General features: G+C 44.8%; 2 protein-coding genes across 2 annotated transcripts; both read left to right on the top strand.

The window, feature by feature from the left end:
• Positions 1–666: 666 nt before the first annotated feature.
• LOC115318691 lies at positions 667–2,062 on the top strand. Its single transcript, XM_042291078.1, has 3 exons — positions 667–733; positions 839–1,821; positions 1,922–2,062. Exons 1-3 carry the CDS (start codon positions 667–669, stop codon positions 2,060–2,062), a joined length of 1,191 nt encoding a protein of 396 aa, XP_042147012.1.
• A 1,607-nt stretch (positions 2,063–3,669) lies between these two features.
• LOC8043512 lies at positions 3,670–5,155 on the top strand. The gene has a single exon (XM_040223337.2). It carries the CDS (start codon positions 3,670–3,672, stop codon positions 4,984–4,986), a length of 1,317 nt encoding a protein of 438 aa, XP_040079271.1. The 3' UTR covers positions 4,987–5,155.
• The last annotated feature ends 13,748 nt before the right edge of the window (positions 5,156–18,903 follow it).

The following is an 18,903-nucleotide window of genomic DNA, read 5'->3' as shown; positions in this document are numbered from 1 at the left end:
ATACATACGTGCCAGCAGGAGAATTTGGATAGGATAGTTTCCTGTGTTGTTTGGTTCTGCCTCGTCCAGCCAGGAACATGTGTAAATTTTTTTGCTGTTAAAGTCTCTTTCGTTCTTAGGCTTAAAATTCTGAATGTCAGAACAGGGGACAGTGTGAAAGCGGTTATCGTTGTCATCCACGAACCGGGCTAGTGCGTACATTCTGGTCTTGGAACTGCTCTCAAAAGATTAAAAACTACTGTAGAAATCAACTTGCGGCGCTTGCTCACGTGCGAATCAACAATGGAACGAGCTGTGCGGATTGGATTTGGATTGCAATTAATGTTCTCTCGGGCTTCGGCTTTGCGTTTGTAAAAACAAAAGCACGATTTGATAATGTATTTCGGTGCCACAATATTTGGCGATTCCGAACGCTATGCTCTAAAACAATTTTAAAAATCGGCGGATTATATTGTTTTTGTTTTTCTAGGCTTCTGTTAATATATTTTTATCATTTTTTTGAAAGCAAAGTGTGTTAAGTCGATTGAGACAAGTGGCCTTACAACATTGTAAACAAAATGGCCGCATGACAAGACGCGCAAGACGGAACAGTGATGGCGGTGGGAGTGTTGTACAAAAACGTTTGCGTTTGTCAACTCCGCTAATACGGGGCAGTTTTATGAAATGATGTTTGCCAACGCCGCTGATGCAGGGCAGTTTTCCGAAACGAATGCTCCTAAACAGGCAGTGAAACGCAAGATTTATTTGGAGCCTAAAGGCGGCAAAATTCCAAGATCCACCCTGTCTCGTTTGCTACGAGATTCTCACAGCACGACTGAAGTTTCCACGGAAAATTGAGCATCACTGGATGAATGTGTTCCTCCAGCGCGTGACATACCATCGACGGCACCTTTGACTCCTGAGCCGCAGGAGAACTTAGACGATTCGGCTACTCTGGACGAAGCCTCTGCGAATCATCCTGTGGACGCACAAGATGATCCAAATGAAGACCATGTTTTTGAGGATCTAGGAGAATGGTTTCGAAAAAACCAAGAACAGTTCAGTGTTCCCTTCATTCCATCTGGCCCCTTAACCCTGGGGGATGCCTTCATGATGGTCATGGACTATGCGTTGACAATAGGCCTGTCATACTCGGATACAGAGCAGTTGCTTAAGCTAGTCAACAAACTTGTGCAAGCTAAGGCTTTTCCCGAAAGCAAGTATTTGTTTCAGAAGTTTTGTGGAATAAGTATGTCAGAAATTACATTTCACTTCTACTGCCCTCACTGCATGACGATCGTTGCGAAATGTTCTGGAGAACTTTCCAAAAGGAAGAATGTAAACGTCAAGTGCTCCATCTGCGAGCAGCATTACAGAGGACCACAACTCGTCAGAGATGGCCGTTTTTTCGTAAGCATGCCAGTAGAGAAGCAGCTAGCATCACTTCTTGCCAGCAAGAAAGTCGGTTCAGCTTTACATACAAACCTGAACAAAATCGCATCAGAACCTTCGAACGTGTCCATGAATGACATAACTGATGGTGCACTGTATCGCAAGAAAAGACAAGATTTGGGTATGGCAGACATGGACTTCACAGTGACGGTCAACTCGGATGGCAGCCCCATGTTTAAATCCTCCAAATATTCCATTTGGCCCGTTCAACTTAGTATCAACGAGCTGCCACCACTGCTCCGTTTTAACAATGTGCTGATGCCAGTACTTTGGTATGGGGCAACCAAACCCAACATGACCATGCTGCTCCAAGCTTTTGCCGATGGACTGCAAACTCTGAACAATGGCGGAATTAACTGGAAGACTGAGGATGAAGTAGTTAATTCAAAGGTAAGGAGCTATATTACTGCCCTGCCAATTGCATTCAAATCTTACTGAAACAATGACTTTCACAGTGTTATAATGGTAACATTCTTATCAACACATACAGGTGTTCTGCATTTGCTGTTGTGCTGACGCTCCTGCGAGGGCTGCTATGCAGGAGTCGACCCAGTACAACGTATACTTTGGATGCAACTGGTGTTACCACCCTGGAGTCTGCGTTGGAGGCAAGTGTCTGGATCATTTTTGATCGGAGTGAACACTCCTAGTACTTAGCGGGTGCTGTTCACATGTACTAAGACCCAGTCGCGTCACAAAGGGGGGGGGGGGGGGGGGAGGTCGCGGCAAGCTACTGCCCCGGGTGCCGCTGACCCTCGTGACGCCATTGCTAAGACCACTTATTGAGATAAGAAATTAAGTACAGTGCGCAAAGAGGCGAGGACAACGAGAGTAGAGCAAAGGACGAGCGCCGACTACCACGTGAAGTTTTATTAAAAACGGCTCAAACAAGAAAAACACCCCAAAGCCAACACGCGTTGTAACTATTACGGCGTTACGTTAAGGCGTTGGTTCGCTTTGTGGTGTTTTTCTTGTTTGAGCCGTTTTTCAGCGCTCATCCTGTGCTCTACTCTCACTGTCCTCTTCTTTTTCCGCACCGTTCCTAATTTCTTAAGTCATGAACGACTCGCCTGCATCGCCACCTTAATATTGAGAATAGGAAACGCTGTCTTACTTCAGTGTCTAGAGGCCTTTGCAGTGTAATTGTTGACATTTATTATTACACAGCCAACTTAGCATGATTAATTGGAGTTTAATACAACCTTTCACTTGGTTATGAACTTCCCTAATAAAGTATTACAAACCTGCACTCTACGCTATCTTGAAGGTAAACACTTTTGAGAGATGCCTGTGTGAAATGTAGATGACTAAGAAATGCCCTTCGGGTGCACAGAAGTACTATGTAGAGAAAGGCAGGATGAGTGGAACCAAAAAGTTAAAAACATTTTCCATACAGACGCACAGTTTTGTACCTAATAGCATCTCATGCTTGAAGGAAAACTGAAGCGGTTCTGTATTTGAGGGAAAAAACGCTTAAATTGTGTTGATTGAGCCTCCAGGATCACAAATATCGAAATTATTTTTCTTTTTGGTGCATGGAGGCTGCAGAAATTAATTTTCATAACACCACTGAAGCCCCTCCTCTTAGGTGCGTGACGTCATACTAGGAGTTTTCGGAATAGGTTCTCGCGCATTTTCCGAGCCTATCGAAGCTAGGCACGCATACTCTTGTTTTTTTTTTCTTTCAGAAAGGTCAGAGACGGGAGATCAGTGCCCAATTGGGCTAGCGCACACCAGCTAGGAAAACGTGGAGCGAAAGCTCGCACTGCAGTACCCCGGGATCCTGGGTTCAATCCCCACCCCTGCCCGTTTCGATCTGGATGAGCATCATACCGGCGTGCGGTTGTGTACCACTACTGCGTGGTGCATGTTAAAGATCCCAGGCTAGCGGTTGTACCGCACTGGCTAAATTTCTCATCTACTTCGAGTGACTTGTCACAACTTTGAAATGGCTAACCAACTACACGCTGTCTAAATATCCACACAACAAGGTCAGAGACATCACGACTGGTATCAGTGTGGGGGAATATACCTTGCAAGCTTGCAGTTGCATGCCCTGCCCACACGAGCGACATATCTTAGCATGACGTCACGACTGGTCGGAGGTTTTTCGTGTTTTCTCATGTTTAGTTACGTCTTCCAGGAAACCGAACGGAACATTCAGATTCACTGGATAAAAATACGCCATAATTCACTTCTCACTCTTTTTTTCAAGAAGTGTTTTAGTTTTCTTTTAATATGACAATAAGTGACATCACAATTTATAAAAATTTCTTGTTTGTTATAGGGACTGTAAAGTACCCGGTGGATGGCGGGCCATCACAGGAAAGAACACACGAGGGCATGATCAAGGACATGGCGGCTGCCTCTGAGCAAGGAACTCGCATACAGGGAGCAAGGGGGTTGTCTCCCTTAGTCAACGTCAAAGGATTTGACATTGTGTGGTCGTTTAGTCCCGACTTTATGCATTGTGTACTGCTTGGGGTTGCAAAGCAGCTGACCGAGCTATGGCTCGCAACTCCTGGAGAGTCATACTACATTGGCGAACCAGGAACCGTAGCTCTAGTTGACGGCCGACTCTGCAGCATTAGACCGCCACAAATCTTCACCAGACTTCCAAGGTCATTAACACTTAGAAAATATTGGAAAGCTGCAGAGTGGCAACACTGGCTGTTGTATTTCAGTGTGCCTTGCTTACAAGGAATCCTGCCTGAGTGTTTCTTGGAGCACTTGTGCCTACTTGTGACAGGCATCTTCAGCTTGCTAAAAGACAAAGTGACACAGGAAGACGTGGATAGGAGCACTGGGTGCTTAGTAGAATTTGTTGCTAAGATGCAGTTTCTTTACACACAACAGCAGATGACTTACAACATACATCAGCTCCTTCACTTGCCGAAGTGTGTTGTAATGTTTGACCCGCTCTGGGCTCATTCCTGTTTCTCTTTCGAGACCAACATGGGTAGGCTTCTCAAGCTAGCAACTTCTGCAAACGGTGTCCCCATTCAAATCATGTCACGGTTGATGCTGAAGGATAGCATTACTGCATACAAGACTCTGGCAGCTGACGTCACTCTCGGCTGTATTTCTAGAAAAAACAGCACGCCATCACTGAGGAATTTGCCACTGCCATTGGGAAAGCCAAAATCTGTGGGTGAATCTCTGAAGAAGTTTGTTCTTGATTCTGTTGCACACACTGGACCTGCCACAGTTGCAGAGTATGACAGAATGTCAATTCATAATGTTTCCTTCCACAGTAGCAGCTATGAGAGGCAGACAAAAACAGACTGCAGGGGTATCAGACTAGCAGATGGCACATACGCTAAGATAGACCACATCATTGAGGTTGCTGGTGGAGAACTGACATCTGAGCTGTTTATTTCTTCGCATGTCTATTATGTGAGCAGCCTCCAAGGTACCCTGCACATCAAGGCTGCAACCAAGCGACCCCAGTATAAACTGTACAAAGTTGACATGACTATGATGCCATGCATATTCATGCAGCTTGAACAAAGAGCGTTTTTCTGCGATCTCGTTAACAGGTATGAGTGGTCTTAAACCTTACGTGAGGCCGTCATAACAATTGTTTTGCTTGCGGTAGCATGGATGTGGATTGTCTCAAGCAGTATGTGCTGTCTGTCAGTGCTTTGTGCAACAAGTGGTTGTGCAACCACCTGTTGCACAAACCCATGCTACCTTTTGTCAACTCATTGCAATGTATGAAAGTAAACCTGAAAGTTTTTTTAAGGGAGACTTATTTCGGCTGCTTCGGTTTACATTTCTGCTATTTCTCTGAATTCAATAAATAATTTTACCTGCATATATGTTTATCTCATGTGTCTGTTTTCTGCTTGAATTGTTTTGATTTGCAGAGGATGACTTCATGGGTCATTCATTTGTTAGTAACCCTCATGACACATGAAAGCTACTTGCACAAGACAGTGATCTGCAAGCATTTTTCCGGTTCATGGCCACTTGCCGCGAGATAGTACATTCCAAATAAAATTAAATGGAGGAGAGCACACATTTCTGGTACTAATTTTCTTTGTACCCCCTCCTCCCTGCTTCCCTCTCACAAGTTGCTTAGGTTTTCCTTCTGCATTATTCTTTTCCATATTATCACCTGCTTCCTACATGCATTTGTTTTATGTCTGAAAGCGCATACTGGTTGCATTTGCCCAGCAGAATGATGCCTCTGGCAATACCTGTTTAAACATTGAGACCACTACTGCACTGAGTATTAGTTTTCAGTATATCAAAAGCTTGTACCTTTGATTGAGAGGACTATACTCGTTTTCACCTCAAGAAAAAGGGAAGTTTTGCGCATTGTTCATACGCTGCGCGAAGTAGTTCTTACAATATTTGCTTGTCAGAGGAAGAAGCCATACTTTTGGTGTTTGAAACGTGTACGTCTTGATAAAATAACATATATTTGATCTGAAATGCACTTACACATATCTTAATTCTTTATATAAAGGGGAAAATAGTAATTATCTGCGAGAAGTCAGCCTTTTTTTATTACGGTTCTTGAGGTGAAAACGAGTATACAGTGCCTGACTTTAGTCCCCAATGCAAATGTGAGATAATATTTCTATCCAGTGGACATGAAACACCTAGTCCAGCTGGACTTGCCACCCCCAATTGGAGATCCAACTGGATCCAGAGATGGACTGCACCCCGTCCAGCTGGGATTAATGCAGCCCAGCTGGACCCAGTGCTATTCCAGCTGGAACTGGTCCCAGTCCAGATGGATTCAGTGCTGTTCCAGCTGGAGCTGGTCCCAGTCCAGATGGATCCAGTGCCATTCCAGCTGGAAGTGGTCCCAGTCTAGATGGATCCAGTGCCACTCCAGCTGGAACTGGTCATGGTCTAGATGGATCCAGTATCATTCCAGCTGGAACTATTAATTTCCAGCTGGGTTCAACTGGTTCCAGTTTCATTTGCAGCTGGAATCAGTTCCAAATTTTCACCTGGGTAACGCCCCTGAAAAGGTACGGTGGCGTGATTTCCTTACATATTTTGTAGCCGTGGCCTAGCTCGGCGAGTGAATCGCTCTGCACATCTTGACATTAACACAGCGTGCTTGCTTCGCAGGCATTTGAAGACGCCTTGGCTGCTTGCAGTCACTTTGAGGTTTCCCACAAGTGGAGAGAAACCCTCGACATCTGACTGCAACACCCCTGAAAAGGTACGGTGGCGTGATTTCCCTACATATTTTGTAGCCGTGGCCTAGCTCGGGGAGTGATTCGCTCTGCACATCTTGACATTAACACAGCGTGCTTGCTTCGCAGGCATCTGACGACGCCTTGGCTGCTTGCAGTCACTTTGAGGTTTCCCACAAGTGCAGAGAAACCCTCGACATCTGACTGCAACACCCCTGAAAAGGTACGGTGGCGTGATTTCCCTACATATTTTGTAGCCGTGGCCTAGCTCGGTGAGTGATTCGCTCTGCACATCTTGACATTAACACAGCGTGCTTGCTTCGCAGGCATTTGACGACGCCTTGGCTGCTTGCAGTCACTTTGAGGTTTCCCGCAAGTGCAGAGAAACCCTCGACATCTGACTGCAACACCCCTGAAAAGGTACGGTGGCGTGAGTTCTCTACATATTTTGTAGCCGTGGCCTAGCTCGGCGAGTGATTCGCTCTGCACATCTTGACATTAACACAGCGTGCTTGCTTCGCAGGCATTTGACGACGCCTTGGCTGCTTGCAGTCACTTTGAGGTTTCCCACAAGTGCAGAGAAACCCTCGACATCTGACTGCAACACCCCTGAAAAGGTACGGTGGCGTGATTTCCTACATATTTTGTAGCCGTGGCCTAGCTCGGTGAGTGATTCGCTCTGCACATCTTGGCATTAACACAGCGTGCTTGCTTCGCAGGCATTTGACGACGCCTTGGCTGCTTGCAGTCACTTTGAGGTTTCCAACAAGTGCAGAGAAACCCTCGACATCTGACTGCAACACCCCTGAAAAGGTACGGTGGCGTGATTTCCTTACATATTTTGTAGCCGTGGCCTAGCTCGGCGAGTGATTCGCTCTGCACATCTTGACATTAACACAGCGTGCTTGCTTCGCAGGCATTTGACGACGCCTTGGCTGCTTGCAGTCACTTTGAGGTTTCCCACAAGTGCAGAGAAACCCTCGACATCTGACTGCAACACCCCTGAAAAGGTACGGTGGCGTGATTTCCCTACATATTTTGTAGCCGTGGCCTAGCTCGGTGAGTGATTCGCTCTGCACATCTTGACATTAACACAGCGTGCTTGCTTCGCAGGTATTTGACGACGCCTTGGCTGCTTGCAGTCACTGTGAGGTTTCCCACAAGTGCAGAGAAACCCTCGACATCTGACTGCAACACCCCTGAAAAGGTACGGTGGCGTGATTTCCCTACATATTTTGTAGCCGTGGCCTAGCTCGGTGAGTGATTCGCTCTGCACATCTTGACATTAACACAGCGTGCTTGCTTCACAGGCATTTGACGACGCCTTGGCTGCTTGCAGTCACTTTGAGGTTTCCCACAAGTGCAGAGAAACCCTCGACATCTGACTGCAACACCCCTGAAAAGGTACGGTGGCCTGATTTCCCAACATATTTTGTAGCCGTGGCCTAGCTCGGCGAGTGATTCGCTCTGCACATCTTGACATTAACACAGCGTGCTTGCTTCGCAGGCATTTGACGACGCCTTGGCTGCTTGCAGTCACTTTGAGGTTTCCCACAAGTGCAGAAAAACCCTCGACATCTGACTGCAACACCCCTGAAAAGGTACGGTGGCGTGATTTCCCTACATTTTTTGTAGCCGTAGCCTAGCTCGGCGAGTGATTCGCTCTGCACATCTTGACATTAACACATCGTGCTTGCTTCGCAGGCATTTGACGACGCCTTGGCTGCTTGCAGTCACTTTGAGGTTTCCCACAAGTGCAGAGAAACCCTCGACATCTGACTGCAACACCCCTGAAAAGGTACAATGGCGTGATTTCCCTACATATTTTGCAGCCGTGGCCTAGCTCGGTGAGTGATTCGCTCTGCACATCTTGACATTAACACAGCGTGCTTGCTTCGCAGGCATTTGACGACGCCTTGGCTGCTTGCAATCATTTTGAGGTTTCCCGCAAGTGCAGAGAAACCCTCGACATCTGACTGCAACACCCCTGAAAAGGTGCGGTGGCGTGATTTCCCTACATATTTTGTAGCCGTGGCCTAGCTCGGCGAGTGATTCGCTCTGCACATCTTGACATTAACACAGCGTGCTTGCTTCGCAGGCATTTGACGACGCCTTGGATGCTTGCAGTCACTTTGAGGTTTCCCACAAGTGCAGAGAAACCCTCGACATCTGACTGCAACACCCCTGAAAAGGTACGGTGGCGTGATTTCCCTACATTTTTGTAGCCGTGGCCTAGATCGGCGAGTGATTCGCTCTGCACATCTTGACATTAACACATCGTGCTTGCTTCGCAGGCATTGGACGACGCCTTGGCTGCTTGCAGTCACTTTGAGGTTTCCCACAAGTGCAGAGAAACCCTCGACATCTGACTGCAACACCCCTGAAAAGGTACGGTGGCGTGATTTCCCTACATATTTTGTAGCCGTGGCCTAGCTCGGCGAGTGATTCGATCTGCACATCTTGACATTAACACAGCCTGCTTGCTTCGCAGGCATTTGATGACGCCTTGGCTGCTTGCAGTCACTTCGAGGTTTCCCACAAGTGCAGAGAGATCCTTGACATCTGGCATGCACTGTTGCAGTCTCTGCAACTCCACTGGACCTTTTTCTTTGCATGGCATGTAGCCGTGGGTTCCTTTGCCCTGCACAGCTACGAGTTCTTTTTCTTCAGACAGGCGTCTCAAAGGCCTATATGACAACCATGTATTGTTTTGCTTTTAGCTTGTTTGATTTGGTTTTTAAGTGATGAATTTTTTCTAATAAATATGATATGGCAAGTTTGCCAGCCAGGTTTTGGTTATGAAATACATGTGCTTATTGTGTATTGTGCTTGTTTGTTTTCAGGTTCCCTGGTTGCATCTCGTTCAGCAATCTGTGACTAAAGGGAAGCTGTTGTTATGAAGAATTTCATATTTGGTAAAAGAATAATGGAGGAAGCTTTTTAATGCACTGGTGCATTTTGGTTGTGTATAACTGGTGAATAGTACACTGCTTTGCTAAAGGCACAGTAATTTTCTTTTTCTCTAGTACATTTAATTTGTGTTCAAATAATAAAATATAATTTTTGTCCAAATAATGCCTTTTTGGGCCGATCGTATAGTATTGAATTCACCATGACCTGGATTTCTAAAGTGAGTCCCATTTCCCAGTCTTATATTTTTGTTTCTGCTGGGCAATGTAATTTCAGAGAGGATTGGTAGTCCTGTATAAAAGCAGCATTCGGCATACCCATATGTTCTGACACACTTTTTTTCTCCCGCCAAGACAGTTTCTTTTTTTTTTTTTAAGCTTGGTTGACCAAATTGATGTTAATCAATATTCCCAGATAGGTGCTTATGATGTTTTGCTACTGGTGGCCTGGAATAAAAGGAGTGCTCAGTACCCAGCCTTCTATCAGACTGTTTTTTGTCTTTGTTGAACATGCTTGTTGCTGCTGGTCAACATTGGCCAGACAGGTGCTGATTATGTTTTTCGGACCAGTGGCCGGGGATAAAAAGAGTAATCAATATTCAGCCTTCTACCAGGCACTTTTTTGTCTTCGTTAACCAAGTTCATGCCGGTCAACATTGGCCGGACAGGTACTGATGATGTATTTCGGACCAGTGGCCAGGGGACAAAAAGAGTAATCAGTATTTAGCCTTCTACCAGGCACTTTTTTGTCTTCGTTGACCAAGTTCATGCCGGTCAACATTTTCCGTACAAGTGCTGAGGATGTATTTCAGACCAGTGGCCGGGGATAAAATAAGTAATTAGTATTCAGCCTTCTACCGGGCTCTTTTTTGGCTTAGTTGACCAAGTTCATGCCGGTCAACATTGGCCAGGCAGGTGCTGATGATGTTTTTTGGACCAGTCGCCGGGGATAAAAAGAGTAATCGGTGTTCAGCCTTCTACCGAGCACTTTTTTGTCTTAGTTGACCAAGTTCATGCCGGTCAACTTTGGCCGGACAGGTGCTGATGATGTTTTTTGGACCAGTGGCAGGGGATAAAAAGAGTAATCGGTGTTCAGCCTTCTACCAAGCACTTTTTTGTCTTAATTGACCAAGTTCATGCCGGTCAACTTTGGCCGGACAGGTACTGATGTTGTTTTTTGGACTAGTGGCCGGGGATAAAAAGAGTAATCAGTGTTCAGCCTCTTACCGGGCACTTTTTTGTCTTAGTTGACCAAGTTCATGCCGGTCAACATTGGCCGGACAGGTGCTGATGATGTATGTCAGACCAATGACCGGGGATCAAAAGAGTAATCAGTATTCAGCCTTGTACCGGGCACTTTTACGTCTTAGTTGACCAAGTTCATGCCGGTCAACATTGGCCGGAGAGGTGCTGATGATGTATTTGAGACCAGTGACCGGGGATCAAAAGTGTAATCAGTATTCAGCCTTGTACCGGGCACTTTTTCGTCTTAGTTGACCAAGTTCATGCCGGTCAACATTGGCCGGACAGGTGCTGATGATGTATTTGAGACCAGTGACCGGGGATAAAAACAGTAATCAGTATTCAGCCTTCTACCGGGCACTTTTTCGCCTTCGTTGACCACGTTCATGCCGGTCAACATTGGCCGGATGAGTGCTGACCATCTTTTTGGGGTGAGTGGCCAGGGAGAAAACGAAGAGTTGGTGGCGAAGCCCCTGCCAAACATAATTTGGTCATTGGTTGCCAATGGAAAACCTAAAACTCCATGGCCGGGGACTTAACAGTGATATTTTGCTGACCTTTGGCCAGCTGCTTGCCAGTGGCCGGGCTGGCCAGGCAGGTGCCGAGCAAAAATCAGCCATTGGCCAATGACTGGTCGAAATTTTATGCTGCCTGGGTAGTCACCACCTTTCAACTGCTTTTCTCGGCATTCGGGCGTGTGGAGGAAAGGTGGATCGGCTTCACCTTCACGTTGAGGTGAAAAGAACGAATGACCATCTCGTTGAGGTGGAAAGAGCAAATGACCATTCTGTCATGTCATGGACTTTGCCCGCATAATTTGAAATCAATTTTTTGCCGTCAATATTGCACTGAACATTTTTTTTTCGCATAAAATTCTTTTGACACGCGCGTCCCAACCAAACTGCTTAAAATAATTTTTTTTAGAGGCCCTTTAAAGCTAGATGATGGGTTGAGGGTCACTATGATGTTGCAAGAGTAGGCCTAAGCAATTTATAAATTCACCTTCCTACTATTTGAAAAAAAGAAAAAAAGAGCTCTAAATTCGACCTTGCAATGCATGTGCCTGCACCTGCATTCAGAGTGGCGCAACCAGTTCATTCACATGAACCAAGAAATTAAGAGCGCACATCTATTGTGCAGCTAGCTGCATGATGAAGTGGCACACATGAACAGCTTGCTGACTATCTAGTAGTGTGGGTTGTGGCGGAGCTTAAGCAGGCCATAATGCATTCTTTGTTTTGACATGTGGCACATTTATCAATTATTTTAACTCTTGCGAATCACAACCTGTGTGTTCTTGGGTTGGGCTACTTTTATATATATATATATATTTTTTTTTTTTTATAGAATTTGTGCATTTTAGTATGTATAATTTTTTTATTTTTTTTATTAAGGTTAAATGGTACTTTATAGCAAATTAGCTCCTTGTAGAGCTGAAATTACATTTAGTCAATGGTCTCCCCAAACTGAGATGTTATATGCATTTGCTAGCTTTTTTTTTGTAAAGGTGTAAAATAAACTATAGTATACGGCAGCCAGCTCTGAAACACAATAGATTGTTCACACTAATTAATCTATAAAAACTTGGACGATTCCGCTTGGACAAATCCAGTTGTTAAGAAATTGCATTCATCCTACCCTTCGGGAAAGTCTGTATAAATATAGAGCTATGTCTTTCGCCACTGTGGGCAGAGGCCAGCTAAATTGCTACCGTTTGGAAGGTGGAGGGGTGATGTGCAGGGAAGCTAAGCCCTATCCCTCTCTCCCATATTGTCTGCTATAATTGTTTCAAATATCAAAAAAAAGGGGGGGGGCAACTGCCCCCTTCCCTTGCACCCTTGTGCCGATGCCACTGTGGGGGGGTAATAACTTGGGGATGCCATAAATAAATGCAACCACCTACGGCTGCCATTGCATACAAAGGAGAAAATAGAGAGAGAGGGAGAGCGATGTGGATTATCTTTCTTTTAGGTATTCAGGTCAGAAGGGGTACTAATGGTTTTGGATGGTTGTGGCTGAGCGAGATAGCCATGAGTGCTGCCTAAGTGTTTGGTTCGGACTCTTGTTCAATCGACAAAAAAGCAAGTCCCAGTCAACTATTCAAGTATATCCTATGAATGGCTCCTGGGATTTTCGAAAATGGTCTATTGTCTTGCAAATGAGTTTTCTGGTATTAACTAAGGACACTTAGCAAGCTGTTTACTCATTTTTAATATTGCTGACTTTACATTAAAGCTGGTGAACTTTCAGCATTCAACAACGCACAGTTTTTTTTATTAGGTCCAAAAAAGTTGGGTATATCTTTCTTGATTGGGTTCTGCATTATTGTGATCATTCAGCTGTGTTGAATGAAACATATGGGTTTCTTATCTCAGCCTTGGTATTTATTTTTATGCAGTCGGGGGGTGGTGGTCATTGCCTAGATTTTAGAATTTTAGGAATTATTGCCATATAAGAATACACTTACCATAAGAAAACTAAGCAACTTCATTCTTCGCAGCTCCTGCCGTGGAAATGGTAAAGAGCCTGGCAGCCCTGCTGAAGGATTCACCAGCTTCTCTCATTGAGAAGGTATGGTATACCATTCTGATATAATTTCTAACCTCTTAAACGAAGTGAAAACTGGCTCACATATCAATTTCAGTATGCATGGTAACTCAGAACCCTGCTCGCAGGTACCTGTGAAGCAAAAGCAGCCAGGGAGGCTGTTCTAACAGCAGCCTCTCTCGCATCTCGTAGAAAAAAAGAAACCTGCATTTTAACAGAGATTCATTATCACCAACTCGAAGAACACACAAAAAGCTTTTAAAGAAATCAGAAGAGTAGCTTTAAAAAGATGAAGTTGTTTAAAAACTTGGTTTGCCAAAAAAATTTAAGAAATATTATAATGTGACTAAATATGGTGAAGGAGATGTTCAAACACTTGCTCTGCACCTGTTGCTGGGCTGACAGGCAGTATTGGTCTTATGCCTTCAGCCTCTATAAAAGATGCTTTAATAAAGCAACAAGCAACAGTGTTTTATATAGTCATGTATTACCTCAGCACACTCCGAGCATACCGAGATACATACAATAAAATGCAAATAAGCCTGTCGTGCCTATTTGGTAATTCTGGCAATTTATAAAGACAATGTGGTGTGAAGTGGGGAAAGAAAGTTTAGGCTTCAATCTTTGAGCTAGTTGAAAGGTCAAAATTATAGCAAAAGGCAGGATATGGTGTTGTTGCTCTTATTGTGTGCTGGTGTAACATGAACAAATATTTTCATCTACAAATTGTCACTTTACTGAAGTGTCCCTTTAATGGTGTGCTACTTGATGTGCTATTTGCATTGTGTTGTATTTTTCTGGGCCCACGAGGGGGCCAAATATATTGCTGCGCATGACGTGGTGGCCGAGTGGGCACCACTCCTGGGTGTCATGCAGAGGTCCTGGGTTTGAATCCGGGGACCACTGCAGTTGCTTAATTACTCGAAAAACCCGTGGTTCTAGAAATTTGCTCACAGTGCTCAATGCTCAATGCCTTGTGTTGTAATGGTCTCATATATTGAACCGCCTCTACAGAGGTCAGGGAATTTCACCTGAAATAGTCAGGGAAAATCTGGAAAAGTTGGGGAATTTCAAAATAATAATTCGCTAGACACCCTGAAATTTCTGTTATTATCCCGAGGAGACTGAGTAGACTTTCTTTGGTAATTATCTTCCTTTCAAATACTACAAATTGCCCATGTTTCTTCTTCACAGGAGGAGGATCATGTCCAGCCAGCCTTCCCTGTGATGCAAGTCAGGGGAGGGGCCTCAAGTTCACCACTCACAGTGGTGCTGGAGGACTGCTCCTTCGAGGTAACGGACATTGTGGCCGGTATTGCGCTCATTTTGCGCTATACTGGGTCCATGACATTTCCTGCTGTCCAAAAGCATCCTGGTCACTTGCTGTGATTGGCAACTTCATTGGCTTGACCCACAAGACCAAGTCATTCTTGGTACTAGATTTAATTTAAAAACTGGAAGATTGAGATCTTAAATGAGTGTATTTTTTTACATGTACATTAAAATCTGTTTTTTTTTTAACGATCACCGTATTACTGTTTTCACTCGACCTTATATGAGGGCCTGTATGGGCACCCTCTGAAAAGGCTCAAGCAACACCTTTCGTCCTGTGAGCACATGCAGAATTCTCTTCGGACATTCGCATCCGTGCATTGCGGAGTGTTGTAGCTGTGAAAAAGAAATGCCCATATTCGAGAGAAATAAACACCTTGCTTAAGGGATTCAATGTCTTGGAAGCTCTTTGTTTGCCCTTCTATAGAGTTCAGGCACACTACATGAAAAGGAAAAGATAACACCTAACAGTGTGTACTTTTAGCTCTGACGTAGAGCTTAATTAACACATCTTATGGAGCTGAAGTTACCCTTTACGAGGGAGTTAAAATAACTCTTGGCATGAGAGTGTAGCCTTGACCATTCATTAGAGTTGTTCTATTTGCACCTCAGAGAGTAGCCACAACATTCGCTTCCAGTTTACGTACAACACCACCTGTAGGAGTCTATGCTACTCTTCAAAAGTGTTAATTTTACACCTCATTTCAAGGAGTAACCCTTACCCTAGAAAAGAGTAACACTAACTCTCGTCAGGAGTAACTCCTGGTTACTCTCAAAAGTGTAAAGTCAACACCTCGTTTTGAAGAGTAATTGTAACTCTTGTCAAGAGTAACTCCTTGTTACTCTTAAAAGAGTAAAGTCAACACCTACTTTCGAAGAGTAACCCTAACTCTCAAAGAAGGGTGGATTCTGCGACAAACCATTTACACTCCAAAAAGTGTTCAGATGACGCCTTTTTTTTAGAGTGTACTAATGCCGTCAGCTGAACATATACATTGAGCGATAAATACACACGGCACAACAAACATGAATACAACACCACACCCGATAAAGGCCTGTCCAAACAAGATACTACAAGACTCACGACTCCGCAAATCGTGCCGCGCTCTGCCGCGATCCGCTTCCGGCCGTCGGAGGGAAATTTCCCTCCGTCAATTCTTCCCGGGGGGAAACTTCCCTCCGTCAAATCTCCCCCTCGCTTCCTCCACGGCGGCCTTGCTCTGCTCATCACGTGGGTCCGGAGAGCCCCTCACACGCTCTGTTGGCTGTCGGTCAATCGCTCAAGGCCTCCGCTCACAATACGGAACCGCGTCGGACGCCATCACGACGAAAGTAAATCTCGACAAAGAAAGCAGATCCAAGGCGGGCGAAACGCACCCTTCGACGCAGGAATGTCCCAAATCCACCCGAAGCCGGACCCCCTTGGCCTTCGCGCCGAGGCGACAACGGTACGCGAGGTCGTTGGCGAGGTGAGCCAGATACAGGTGGCGTGTGACGTCAGAGAAGAGTGGAGGAGGCGAGGAAAGCAGTCGTGATCAGGAAAATTTTCACGACTCCTGCAAAAATTTTTACGACTCCGACAAATCGTAAAAATAAAAGCGTCCGCTTCGATTCTCGCGATTTGTTGGAGTCGTGCGTTTTGTAGTGTCCTGTTTGGACACCCCTTAACTACTTCAAAAGTCTGCGTTTCTGATTTTTATACTGGTCGTTTCGAAGGTACGGATTTTCTCGGTGACCACCTAAGCAATATATAATATTCCCAACATGTTGACTTATTTTCAGTAATATCATACGCCTGAGTGTATTTTGAACGGCTCAGGCGATCAATCTCTTAGTAAAAAATAAACGGTCATGCCGTAATTATTTGAAAGCCAATAAATCAAGCCGCCTCACTGCGGTTCCAAGTCATGTGTTTGCTTACCCACTCGGGATGTCATATGCTGAAAAAAAGAATATGAATATATTTCTGATATGCTCATTGAACACATTGCGAATTCTGATATGAAAGTCACATAAGTTGTCATTTGAATTATATGTACTTCTATGCGACATATCAGTTGGCATATGTTGCATATCAGTTCTCATATGTCGCATGTCAGTTTCAAAGTATTTTATATCTGTTTCATATGTATCATATCGGTTGTTGAATAATTCATATCAGCTTTATGTGTCGCATATCAGTTTTTAGATATTTCTTATGAGTTTTTATAAAGATTCAGAAAATTGTTTTCAGTTGGGCTGTGACCGTCAGAACGTCTCTCGACAACGTATTTGATGTGTACCAAAGCTATCAGTGATCGAAAAGTACTACGCTTATTTCACGGCGCAGTTTCCTCTCGTTTTTTGTTTGTGTGGTTGTCCTGCAGTGACCGTATCGACATATATCTCGGATTACATATTTCAAACTTGGTAATATTATGGTAAGTGCAGTGCAACCTACGTGTTAGCAACGAGTGACCATTCTTTTACGCGCACTCTTCCAGATTATCTATAGAATTAGGCATCGTAAATTCTCTCGGAAGCCGGGAGAATAATTTCCACAAAATTATGCCGGACGTCAGCTACCTTTAGATATCTTGTGACAACTGCCGTTAGAATACTGACTTTCTTGTTCTCCCGGTATTTCGTGGAAACACGTTTCATAGACAACTTTTCGTGGATACGTTTCATTCGACGTTTCGTCTACACTAGCATACCATTGACACTCGTTTCGGACATTGCAGGCTGCAGGGACATTTTGTCGCGTTTTGTATAACTGACCGGTGGACATGTTCACGCAGTTTCGCGGCGACAGTCTGGGACGGCTCCTTACAAAAATGTTATCCTACCTGGCCCACCTGCACACGACATTTGCGTCGACAGTCTGGGGTGAATTATTACAAAAAAAGCTAACCATAGCTGTCAATAAAATAATTTGTCGATGGAACAGCGTGTCAATGGAGCGATCTATCGATGTAACGTCCTTCGATGAACCGATTGGCACCGCCAATGAGAGGCGCCCGCCGGTAGAATTTCGGAGAAATGATTTTTCCAGCTTACGAGAGAAAAATATGTAGCCTAGAATTACCTCGGTTTTTGTTTGCTTGCAATCTTCTCAGTTGAATAAAAACTTAATAGCGCTTCTTCACATGTCAAAGATCGCTTGCACGTGTGTACTTGTCAACGGAATAAGTTGTATGTACTAAACTTCTAAGATAATTAAGAACAATCTCTCTGTTTTCGCGCCTATTTGCAAGCTCCTGTGCGAACACATTTTTCTACGGGTTCCCTCAATGCTATTTGTAGGTTTATCGATTTTGAGACGTCTTAAATAAGTTTAAGCTAACCAACCCTCCAGACGATACCCATTAAAGGCTAGCGAATAATTTGGCTGACTATGCGAATAGCGTGTTCAAATGTGTGGTCACGTGCCAGGTCGAACGGGCACCGGTATCAAGCGTGTACGCACCAAACGGGTGCAGCTTCAAAGAGACACCGTTTCATACGGGTATCTTTTCAAAAGGGTACCGTTTCAAAGAAGTACCAATATCCCATAATCATGTTTGATCTGTACGGATCGACAAGTATGCCATCCGTCTGGTTCAAACGGGTCGACGAGTTTGCCACCCGTTTGAATTTTTTTTTTCAGTATGGAAAGAATGGGAGCGGGAAGACTGCGAATTGCGATGCAAGTGCTCGGCAATGGAAAGGACACCCCTCAAGTGGTATAGAAAACTCAGAAAGATTTGTCGTTTAAAAGTAGGATCGCGCTTTTGAAAGCCCAGGAGGTGGCTTCAGAGTGGGAAGGGAGCGTAGCTCAGAGCGAACCTACGAAAAACGCTGAGGACAAATCTCCGGCTGAGATGGGTCCTCCGTCGCTATGCTCAGTCCCATGCCCACTGTTTTATGACAGGGTGCTTGAGCGTAGAGTTCCGTCATACACACGCGCGCTTTTCCTTGAGTGGTGACATCTCAGCCATTTTTCCCTCCAATTATTTTTCCATGCATTTTAAAGTGCCCGAAATCCGGTGTCACTCAGCTCCAGCGCGTAGCTTTGGCTAATGCATAGACCCCATTTTACCGCCCAAGTCACGCACCGAGTGCGCGAGGGTGTCACGCGCTGGCCCATTCAGGGTAACAATGGATGCCTTTACCCTGAGCGAGACAAAAGAGAGGTTTAGTAGATCGTTCCGATACCTCCGATAGCCCCGATAACGATACTATGCATGCGCAAGGGAGGCGGTGGCGAAGTATCGGGATATCGTTATCGGAGTCATGGGAACGATCTACTAAAACTCTCTAAA

This window comes from Ixodes scapularis, unplaced genomic scaffold, assembly GCF_016920785.2.
Source record: "Ixodes scapularis isolate PalLabHiFi unplaced genomic scaffold, ASM1692078v2 PGA_scaffold20__3_contigs__length_1032517, whole genome shotgun sequence".
Taxonomy (NCBI): domain Eukaryota; kingdom Metazoa; phylum Arthropoda; class Arachnida; order Ixodida; family Ixodidae; genus Ixodes; species Ixodes scapularis.
This window is presented reverse-complemented; position numbering and strand designations above follow the sequence as displayed.